The 11,694-nt window shown below is 39.2% G+C and overlaps 1 protein-coding gene across 2 annotated transcripts; it reads right to left on the bottom strand.

Annotated features, from left to right (window-relative positions):
- Window positions 1-1,391: 1,391 nt before the first annotated feature.
- On the bottom strand, window positions 1,392-7,294 carry LOC133746169 (cytochrome P450 CYP72A219-like). Of its 2 annotated transcripts, none has more exons than XM_062174332.1 (5): window positions 7,006-7,294; window positions 3,794-4,008; window positions 3,016-3,260; window positions 2,265-2,652; window positions 1,392-1,983 (listed from the first exon to the last, which is right to left on the bottom strand). In XM_062174332.1, the coding sequence occupies exons 1-5, from the start codon at window positions 7,286-7,288 to the stop codon at window positions 1,558-1,560; spliced, it is 1,557 nt and encodes a 518-aa protein (XP_062030316.1). In that variant the 5' UTR covers window positions 7,289-7,294; the 3' UTR covers window positions 1,392-1,557. The 2 variants fall into 2 exon arrangements, with proteins under 2 accessions (XP_062030316.1, XP_062030315.1); XM_062174331.1 differs by lacking the exon at window positions 7,006-7,294 and adding an exon at window positions 4,274-4,937.
- Between the last annotated feature and the right edge of the window lie 4,400 nt (window positions 7,295-11,694).

Raw genomic sequence — 11,694 nt, forward strand, 5'->3', positions numbered from 1 at the left:
CGGTGGCCAAGGAGAATAAAATTTTGTTGATCAGATTCAAAAGGAAATGGGGGCAATTCCATATCTCATGCTGAAAATGAATCTTCGCCTTGAGGAAAGAATCGAGGCGGCTAGGGCCCGAAGAAAGAATCGAGGCGGCCAGGGCCCGAGGAAAGATTCAGGGCGGCCAAGGCCCGAGGAAAGATTCGGGGCGGCCAGGACGGCCAGGGCCCGAGGAAAGAATTGGGGCGACCAGGGCCTGAGGAAAGAATCGGGGCGGCCAGGGCTCGAGGAAAGAATCGGGACGGCCAAGTTCGAGGAAATAATCGAGGCAAGATTCGAAACAGCCAGAGAATGGAAATTTCCTCTTAGGACTAGTGTCCAAAGAGAAAATTTGGGGGCATTGTGGGAGTGGTCAAATTCTGCTGGGCCCGCAATTAAAGCTATTAACTTCGTAGTTAGTATGACATTAAATTTCAGTCATGAATGCGGCGATTATTACGACAATAACTACGCACAATGATTATGATTATAAGTGCGCAATGAATGACTATCATAAATATGCAATGAATGACGGTTGTAAGTACGCAATGATTAACTGTTATTAGTGCAGCAATAATTATCATCATAAAGTGTGTAAATAAATGCAGCCATAAAAGCCGGAATAATGACAGCTTGCTCCCTAAGTAAGTCATCGCCTATATAAAGGAGGCTCGACGTCCAGGTAATCCATCGAATTCCAATTCTCTCTGCTCCATTACTAAGAAACATACTGACTTAGGCATCGGAGAGTTTTCTGTAGGTACCCCCCCTTCTCCTCGAGCCGACGGTCAAACTCCAGGTCAACGCTCGAAGGAAGCTTCTCGATCGTTCCCGGTCAGCTCCCGCTCCAGTCCGCATTCATTGGTGAGTCAAACTCCTCTACGGAATTTTTCTGCACCAACACCCTTTTAGTGTCCCTTGGCGTGTGCGCACACAATGGAGGAATTGTTTGCATATGTCTAAACATTTGAATATTCCCTAGCCTTTTCCTACATCTACAGGGAAGGAAATTCAGTGACAGACAGGCTTGCTAATTGTAGAACCTCACATGGTGACTTTATCTGGTGAGAGATGGTGCCTCAATTCTTGCATTCATCTTTTGGTCATGATTTCTCTGGGCGTCCCTATAAATTTGCTTAAGCTAATTTGTTTGTGGATTTCATTTCTGGGGTCCCAGCTTGTAATCTCTTTTTGTTTTGTTTTCGTTCTAAGTTGTAATGATTGGGATGATTTTGGTATAGTCCCCCATTTCCCTGTCTCTTGCTTTTTTCTCTTTTGTAGGATTGAGCCTTCCACCTAGGCTGAGTTCCAAACATCTTAGAAAAAATAAAATAAATAACGATGTGTGATTAGTTCTTTAGAGGTAGAGACAAAATAATGAAATTCGAATATCATACGATTGTTTATACGATAATTTATTTAACGGCCCAGATGGAAATTAAGAGCACAGCTAGCCATGCATAATTAATGTTCCTCCTTTTATTTAAATTGGCGGTGTCTCTGTTTGCTGTTCTTCTATTCAAAACTCATTACCAATCAGCGTTGATGCAAAATGAGATGAGCACCATATTGTGGCTGAAGACTTGCTATTGAGGAAGGGGCATGAGCATAGGATGGAGAAAGCTCAAAGGTGAAGTGCTGTAATATCAATGATAAGGCGAGTTTTGCTTCAATCATAGCAAAGTTTTGACCAATGCAAACCCGTGGACCACCTCCGAAAGGGAAGTATGAAAGTTGGCCCTTTGTAACCTTTGAAACTCCTTCTGCAAATCTCTCTGGCTTGAACTCCTTTGCATCATCTCCCCACAATTCTTCGTCATGGTGAACAAGGAGTATGGGCAATGAGATTTCGACTCCAGCTGGTAAAGATAATTTTCCAAGTTGCGTTTCCTTGTAAGTGTTTCGAGAAATCACGACTGCCGCTGGATATAATCGGAGAACTTCACGTAAAATCATGGTCACCTGTTGCATAATAAATTAAAGTCCTTAGATTTACAACAAATTAAGTAAGACCAACGAACTAATCCTACAAAATTATGATATATATGATCAAATTAGTTGTGTCATGACATTCAAAATAAGGACGGAACCAGTGGCAGCTGAGAAGCTACTGCAAACAAAGGTCGTTTCATTTTAGGGCAAGAAAGAGAGATTAATTGAACAACAAGAAGACGACCAAGACATCAAACAAATAAATTCATGACCAGTATGTATTCCAAGCAAATTTTGTATTGTATACTTACAATTTTTAGGCGAGTTAACCCATCAAAGCCTGGTTTGTTGCTTCCAAAGACTTGCAGAACCTCTTCTCGCGCACAAGTTTGCCAGTTCTGATATTGGCCAAGTAAAATCATTGTCCAAACAAGCAGCACCGCGGTTGTCTCTTGCCCAGCAAAGTAAAACAGCTTACAATCCTCGATAACTTCTTCAATACTCATCCCGAAGTTTTTGTTGTTCCCATGTTCATGAATTTCCTTGAGATTGGATTCCAGAAGTAGACTTAGTAGGTCGTCTTTAGAGGGTTCACCAGCCTTAATGGCCTCTTCTCTTTTATTTATAATTCCCTTGAGTGAACCTTTAATTTCTTTATCAATCTCCATCATCTTCTTGTTCATCTTAGTTGGTACAAACCTACACATCAGTTAAGCCAAACTTTTTGTGAAGATACAAAAAGAAGACAAGCACATTTTCCTCAACATGCAGTGGAATGACCTTCCAGAAACATGAGGGAAACAAAGCATTGCGTGCATTTTAGAACTTGAGAGAAATGGAAGCTGGGTTTGTTAATCTTCCCCAAATGTCTTTCTATTCTTCTACATGATTCATTATTTATTAAGTTTTTATTTCTTAAACTAAAAATTTCACAAAAGTAAGAGTTGAGATTTAATAAAATATTTCAATAGTTCAATCAGTCTAATTTAAATACGAAATTGATCTAGCTAGGTACAAACTGCATGTAGCGGAACACTAAAAGAGACTTGGACGTACTGTTACCTCCATCCTGGAATGTTAACACTTTGTAAAGCTTTTATTGAAAGTACTGCCTGCTCTTTCAAGAGTTCAAATATTTGCTTTCCTTCTTCATAGCTACTTCCAAATGATGTTCGACAAAGCGCATCATCTGATAAACTTTGGAGACTAGGCCAAACATCCAACTCACATGAACCCTCTTTGGAAACCAAGCTTTCCCATTCTTTAATCATCCCATTACAACTTTGGTGAAACGCTGGTAACATAGACTGTAACAGAACAAGCAAAACCAGAAATATCAAAATTATATGTTGACCAAACATATACCTAAACCAGAATGGTGGTAATATAGCTTATAAATAAATAAATAACTATAGGAGAGCGCATTGACACTTTGGTTGGCACTGCTGGTAATATGCATTCTACTTTGATAGAATCTAATGTTCATCGAACTAAGTTTTGTTGGGGTGATTTGAAAAATGATAAACTTCTTGGTTGAGATAAATCCTTAGAGTTCCTGGTTTAAACAACTCTAGATGAGAATTTTTTTAAGTTCCTCCAAAGTCTTAGAATAAAAAAATAAGGTCCAAATGAGGTTCATGAGACCCTTACCCTACCCACAGTCGGACACCTGTTGTACGTCTTGATATTTAATTCAATCGGCTATACTTAATTTTATTTATGTTTTATCTTAATTTCATATCCCTCACTTAAATGTTATCTTATTTATTTAATTAATAATTTTTTTTCAATTGCAAAAAAAAAAAAAAAATAGTAATAATAATAAAAAGTATCGTAATACCTTTAGCTTCTCCATATGGAAGGCTGGGTTGATAATCTTTCGGTGTCTAGCCCATTTTTCACCTTCATCTGTTGCAAATCCTGCTGCTAGCAACTTTTTATAAATGGGTGCTAGCTTTGGAAAATCATCATATTTGGTGAAGATATCTTTCAGATCTTCTGGATTAGTAATGTTTACCTTTGGTTTGGGACCAAGCCAAGTGAAAGAATTTTTACCTGCATTAATTGTTATGTTCACCTAATAAGAACAATTTTTCAATAGTGAAATAAAAAGTAATTGACTAAAGAAATCTGGTTATTAGCAGAGATCAATCACTATAAATCCCTATGATCATGAATCAAATATATAATGATTATAAAACTAGGACTGCCTGGTCTAGGGTTTATAAAATTCCTCTCGTCCGGCGGCGCTCGGAGTCGAGGCTGGTTTTTCCACGCCGATGATTGGCTGCTACCAGATGGGTGATGGTTGGTCTAATACCTATTGATCTGGGAGGTGGTTTAGCCTGAGGTTTTGACAGATATTGATTGGCGTGGTTTTTTCCAGATCGGGCTTGGGGGCAAGGCATCCATGGACACTGGTTCTAGGAGACGAGTTTGGTGTTGGGTGGGACTGGATCAGAATCCATCTCTTTTCCAATCTGCGATGATGGCGCTGGAGCTCTGAATTCTTCTTGGAAGCAAGGCTTATCTATGGCATTGCGGTGCTGCTGTTTCCATGTTTCGTGGCGGCGGTGCAACTAGTTTCTGGGTTCGTGGCGACGATGGTGCATCCGATCACTATGCGCCTTGTAGCGGCGAGTTCTGTCGCTTGGGGTTCATTCATGTCTTGTCTGCAACGGTGAAGGAAATTGGGCTGGGTCAACTGTTTTGGGCCTAGGGTTTGGGCCTTGGGCTGCTATTTGACTACATTTTAGTTATTTCTATTTTCAATAAATTTCCCTACTTGTTTTTAGGGAACTAAGCACTTGTTGTGCAATCCAGGTGTCTCTAGCGCCTTTGGAATAGTACCAAATGAGGATTCACACTATTTTTCTATGTAATTTGATGTCTAATGAGTGAACCTATTGATTATGTACCAATTAATGTGGGTACTACCACACCTTCTTGTCTGACGTCACTACTTAAGATGACAGCAGAGAGAAGGCTGCGGCTCCTTTAAAAAAAAAAAGAGTGCAGCTATTGCCATCCTACCCTTTAATTTCTTTGTTCAACCTACTTGCTCATTACTCCCTGTATTTTAATTTTAATTACTAAATTTACTTATCTAACCCATTTCTCTTTCTAAGAATATCCTTATATGACATATCCAATTAAAAAACAAATATTTTTAATGAAAATATCTCATTTAATTTATACCAATAAAAAAAGTAAAATATATTAAAGTTTTATAATAAAATCATAATCTAATTTACTTCCATTTTTTAAATTTTTTCAATTTCAATGTTCTTTATTTCAATCCATGTAAAAATATTAGTAAATTTACAACTATGAGCAATGAAGAAGAGATTGATTTTTTTTTTCGTGTTTTAAATTTTTTATTTGCAGTGTTCACAAAAGGTATTGCAAAGATTTTGATGAAGTTAACACTAATGATTTTATGAATTGAATAATGAATTAACGATGAGGAGGTAACAAAAAGATGAAAAAAATAGTAATAAATTCAAATTTGGGTGGAGAGATAAAAATTAATATTATCCAATGAGAAATTAAGTAGTCTTTATATTTAGGTACTTAAAATGGGGCACAGGGCCCAGAATGAGATAAAAATGAAAAAAAGAAAACACCTCTATTGGGGTAATAGAGGTCTGTTAAAGGTCTATTGCCTCCTAATAGACGTCTATTGGGGGGCAATAGACGTTTTGAATTGATGTAATCTCCTTGTTTTTTTGTTGTAATCAAAGTTTTATTTGTCTAAATTTAGGGAGATTAGTTCTCATTCTGGCGACTGAAAGTCTTATTGGGGGGTAATAGACGTCTATTGGGGAGCAATACACGGCTGATAGTCGTCTATTGGGGGGCAATACACGGCTGATAGTCGTCTATTGGGGGGCAATAGACTATTGGGGCAATATACGTCTATTGGGGAGCAATAGAGGTCTATTGCCCCTCTATTGGGGGCAATAAACCTTTCCGGTGAGGTTTTTAGAAAAGTCCGGTGGGCGTTGGCCGGTGACCGGAATCCGGCGAAAGTTGGCCGGAATCCGGCGACCGGTGACCGGGCTCTGGCAAAGTCCCCTATGGTTTCTCTCTCTTCTATTTTCTCTCTCTCTCTCTCTCTAAGTAACAAAGGTGAGGGTAAAATGGTATTAAAAAAAAATAAAAACAAAAAAAAAATCTTAATGGGGTATTAGGGAAGACCTCCTTAGAGTGTTTTGGGTAAGAGGGAATTAAAAAAACTTAATGGGGTAAGTTGGAAAAAAATATCTAGAAATGGGGTAAATGGACAAAAACCCTTATATTTATTTAATTATTTATGTATTTATTTTTTCTTACATATTTGAATTTTAAAAAATTGGTGTACTTATTAGTCATTTTATATTTGGGTAGTACAGTCTTTCATATGTTTGTAGGGTGAACTAAGAAAATGGTAAGTTTGCAATAGGCGCACCCTAAAGAGAAAGTCTGGTAAAAAGGAAAAAAAAAAAAAAAGGGACACCCTCGTACTGTGGCCTATAAACTATGACCTATCGGGATCTGAGAGAGCCATCGCACCTCGTCTCTCAACCAAACTTGCCTCGCAAAACTAAGACTCCAAGCATGCTTCGCTACACTAGGAGCAGCTTAATTTGTTACATATTCTACTGGGGGATCCTCCATGAAGTTGACTTGAAATTCCTTTCGATCAAATCCCGTACATCTTCTATATATAAAAGGTCCTTCCTCACTAAAATAAATTCCAAAAGAAATGAAATAGTTCTTGACTAGTTCTACCAGTCAAGAAAAACACACATGCAACAACTACATCTAAAATATTAAATTGTAATCGGAAAGAAAAATTTATATATATATAGGGTATCTTAAACAATAAGATCTACAATTGCCGCATTAAGATCTATGACTAATTTATCATGAATCTACCCAATTTTTCATAGATCTTACTTCTTGATTGAGTCTATTGCCGCTCTACAAATTCTTTATCATAATATTGAAATATAAACAAAAATATATTAAAAAGGATGTCATAACTAAATTATATATATTATGCAATACCATGGATGTTGACGGTTCGATGCACAAACGGGATGACTCTTGGGGCTATATCATGACAGGTCGAGAGTTTCATTGGCTTAGATTTTGCTTCTCTCAACATTGCAGAACTCTCCTTCACGTCTCCATAGAAAAGCTTGTAGGAATTTCCCTGAAAGCCTTGTTGTCTCAACAATCTTTCAAGTCTCTTTGGCCTCAGCCACACCCAGTTGAGTACACTGCATGAACAACTCAGTAGGCCAACAAGAACAACGCTCAGTGCAAAACCAGCCACTGAAACTTCCATTGAGCTGATCAGAAGAGAGAGAATATTATTATTTCTGAGGAGAGTTTTGGAACGAGGAATATGCAGGTTTACGTTGATAATTTCTTTTTCTCCGGGTGAGCATTTGATGGTTGTTTTGGGTCACCCACGCACCCTTCACATTTTTCTTGCGACTCTGATTGTCGCCCAACCCTTATTGGGTGGTTTGGCTGTCAACACTAAATACTCTATTCATGAAAAAGGTGATGCATATGGGGGAAGCATATATAACTATCTAAATAGAGAAAACAAATTCTATGTATGTAAAACTAACAACCTCACATAGAAATGTCTACTGTATAAGAAAAAATGACCCACATGAAAAAAATGGGAAGAAAGTGTGTGTACAGATCGAGGGAGAAAAAAACAGGAAAAGCCATGATAGAAATTAAACTCACAAGGAAAGAGCATCTATGTGTGGTTTGGCACCAAGGTAAATCTTTACTGGACTGTCCTTGACATCATCAATCTTACCGGTCATAAATGCCTGTAATTGCACGTACTGAAATAGTGGGAAATGATAAATAGTTTCTCCAACATTTGCCAATCATGCAATCTCTACTGAGCTGTGCTCCACATTTTGGTCGTCCATTTGGCACTCTTGCAATAATCTTCCCAGGTCAGCAAGTAGTTTATATATACACAAGAACGCATCCATGTGTCAATTATTTTGCCACTTGGCACTCATGCAATTCATGTTAACTCTCAAGAAGTACTACTTAGACACGTCTTGTGCGCTGCAGATCCACTTATCTGTAACGTTAAGATTTAGAGTCTTTTGTGGGCTCTTAGGATGGTCCGACGACTAGATCGGTGTTGTTAGAAAGAGATCAAATGAAATTTAAGTACTTTCGTAATGTGTTCAAGCACATGCCACAAACTATTCGTATAAAAATAAAAGAACAAGAGATGTCTCTGCTGCGAATATACCTGTCACTAATGTAATAAGATTTAGGGAAACTCTTTCGTGGACTCTTGAACCACTAAGATGGTCCAACCACTAAATCAGTGTTTTTTTTTTTTTTTTGATTCACACCACTAAATCAGTGTTGCTGCGTAGATAATCAAATAAAACTTAGTGGCCTTCTGTAATGTGTTCAAGCTCATGCCACAGACGTCGAATACAAGTAAAACGAACAAATAAATGAATAGAATAAAAATTAAAAGGAGTTTGCTTCCATTAAGCGATAAGAGTAATGATAAAGTAATTTTCTTTAAAAAAATGATAAAATAATTAGAACTTCACAATCACTATTTTTTTTTTTTTTAAACCCGTAGTTCATCCCACCACTACATATGTAAGTGAGAATCGAACCCATGACATTTACAATATTATAATTATAATTTACCAATAGCTTCACAATCACTATATTGCAAGGTTATAATTTTTCAATGTGAAATTCGCATTGGTTTAACATGAGGTCCCCTAGACCGTATCAAGCCTAGCATGGATGTTATGTTCCCTTTTGGAATGAAAGAGGGAAGGTCTCTCCAGGGACTATCATCTATGGGTGCTAGGACAGAAACTCGAGTAGGCCAGTGATAGATCTGGAATATCTATGGAAGAGTATGGCTACATAGCCTCCGGCCATTTCGAAGTTCAATGAAAGCAAGATCAATGAGTGTTGGAGAGGAAAGATCCCAAATTGGAAAAGTGATAAAAGAAAATATAACTTATAAGTGGGTGGCTCTTACTCAATCGTACCGAGGCCTTTTGTAATTAAAACCCAACACCTAACTGGTGGTTAAGTTTGGACAATATCGGTACAATGGTGGGCCACGATTGTCGCTGTTTAACATGGTATCAGAGCGGGCCCCTCTCCAATTGCGTCTCCAATTATCATGGGTCCGAATTTGGGTCTCTTATATTGTCATCAGAATATTCCGATTAGATTGTTACTAAGTGTCCGATGTGGGCCTTGGATTGTTACATTGACCAAGTCTCCGATATGAGACTTATGTCCCAATTTCCAATATGGATTATTGGAAATTGGATTGTTAATTAATTTCACGTGCAGACCTAGAGTTAGGTTGCACGTGAGAGGGTGTGTTGGAGAGGAAAGATCCCACATTGAAAAAGTGACAAAAGAAAATATAACTTATAAGTGGATGGCTCTTACCCAATTGTACTGGGGCCTTTTGTGATTAAAACCTAATACATAATTGGTGGTTAAGTTGAGACAATATCGGTACAATGGTGGGCCACGGGCCACACTTGTCACTATTTAACAATGAGATATGCTGTCTCCCTATGGAGATTTGCTAATTTTACTCTAGGTTAGGAAGAAAGTCCTCATTTGTTATGTGTTCTTAAATGTTACATTTCTATTGTTCATAATGGGCGTGTTGTTGTTGTAGTTGCTCCATTTGGAGCTGGCCCATTTTAGAGTCTTGTGGTGTGGTTTTTTTTTTTAATGAATGAAAGAGTTAATAACATTTGTATGACCTTGAATCATGTGTAAAAATAGTACAATAAACAACTACTCTATTTAGACAATATTAGCGCAGAGTAGTCTATGCTAACAGATCTCCTTGCCTCTTAGGTAATTTATTCTACCTGACTGCAAAAGCCAAGCAAGCCATTGTGGTACGTTTAAACCAAATACTTCTACAAAGGCTCCTAGAGGAGTTTCTACTAGCATAGACATGACCAACCCGATTGAGCGGAAAGTGGTTTGTCACCTAATTAACGTTTAGAAAAAAGAAAAGGGTCCTTGACCCAAAGCACCAAAATAAGAATAGATTAGCCCCCACTTACCCCAGCAACAGATTTTTGTTCCCACCTACACAGTTTAACGTTAAATGACCATTTTTCCCTAAGCCTAATTAATAAATTACAGCATTGCCACTCTCTTTCCTCTCTTCTCTGAGTTCTCTCTCTCTTTCTCTCTCTTTCTCTCTCCCCAGACGACTCTGGTGTGTCTCTCTCTCTCTACCCAGCGTCTCGGGCGTCTCTCTCCCTCGCTCCAGAAGACTCCGGCGTCTCTCTCTCTCCCCAGACAACTCCGACGTCTCTCTCTCTCCCCAGACGACTCCTGCGACTCTCTCTCTCTCCCCAGGTTCCTCGAGCTTCGTATCGAGGTCAAGTGACTCGCTGTACCAGTAAAATGTGCCGGTCGGCGACTTCGAGCTTCAAGTCGGAAGAAATCGACATCGAGCTTCGGTGCCGGAGCAGTACAATTTGGCGCGACGAGGTGGATGTGGTGAGCGAAGTCGGTGGCTACTCTGACGAGGACTGGAGGTTCGGAGAGGTGAGAGAGGTCGGCGGCGTGCTCCGGAGGTGATTCGATCCGGTGGTTTTGGTCCGACTATTGATTGGGGTGCCCAAATCAATTTCTAGCTTTTTTTTTTTTTTTTTTTTTCTGTAATCAAAGTTTTATTTGTCTAAATTTAAGGAGATTAGTTCTCATTCTGGCAAATGAAAGTCCTATTGGGGGGCAATAGACGTCTATTGGGGGCAATACATGGCTGATAATCATCTATTGGGGGGCAATACATGGCTGATAGTCGTCTATTGAGGGGCAATAGATGTCTATTGGGGGCAAAAAAAACTTTCCGGTGAGATTTTCAGCAAATTCCGATGGGCGGCAGCCGGTGACCGGAATCCGGCGACTGTTGACCGGAATCCGGCGAAAGTTGACTGGATTCTGGCGGCGGTGACAGGATTCCGGCGGCCAGAGACCGGACTTCGGCGGCCGGTGACCGGGCTCCGGCGAAGTCTCCCATGGTTTCTCTCTCTTCCATTTTCTCTCTCTCTCTCTCTCTCTAAGTAACAAAGGGGTGAGGGTAAAATGGTATTAAAAAAAAATTAAAAAAATATATATATAATCTTAATGGGGTATTAGGGAAGACCTCCTTAGAGTGTTTTGGGTAAGAAATAATTAAAAAAAACTTAATAGGGTAAGTGGGAAAAAAATCTCTAAAAATAGTGTAAATGGACAAAAACCCAAAAGAAAAACAAACATAAAAAATGCCTAGACCGGGCCGGAGCCCACTACCTCTTAAAAAAGGGAATTATTGAGACAGAAAACAAATAACCCATTAAGCCCAAAAGAAAAGACTGAGCCCAAAGCCCAATAGGACTTCCGAAGCCAATTCCAGCCTCCACTCCTTTGTGCAAGAACCGTCACCACGCCACCGTCATCACGACCCACCACGGCCGCCAAGACGACACAGGGAAATGTCACCACATTGCCCTGACGCCACTGCATGCCCAGAAGCAACAACAGAAACCTGTGCAACAGTTTCAAAATCGAATTTGAAAAATCTGCACCAGTACACTAACGAGCATAAGGGAGAAATACTAGTCTAGAAGCGGTCATCAACGGATGTCTTCAAGTTCTTCAAGCTGGGAAATCTTGGAACTAGTGGGCTCTGTCCACTCCTAT

This window comes from Rosa rugosa, chromosome 4 (assembly GCF_958449725.1).
Source record: "Rosa rugosa chromosome 4, drRosRugo1.1, whole genome shotgun sequence".
In the NCBI taxonomy this organism is placed as follows: Eukaryota; Viridiplantae; Streptophyta; class Magnoliopsida; order Rosales; family Rosaceae; genus Rosa; species Rosa rugosa.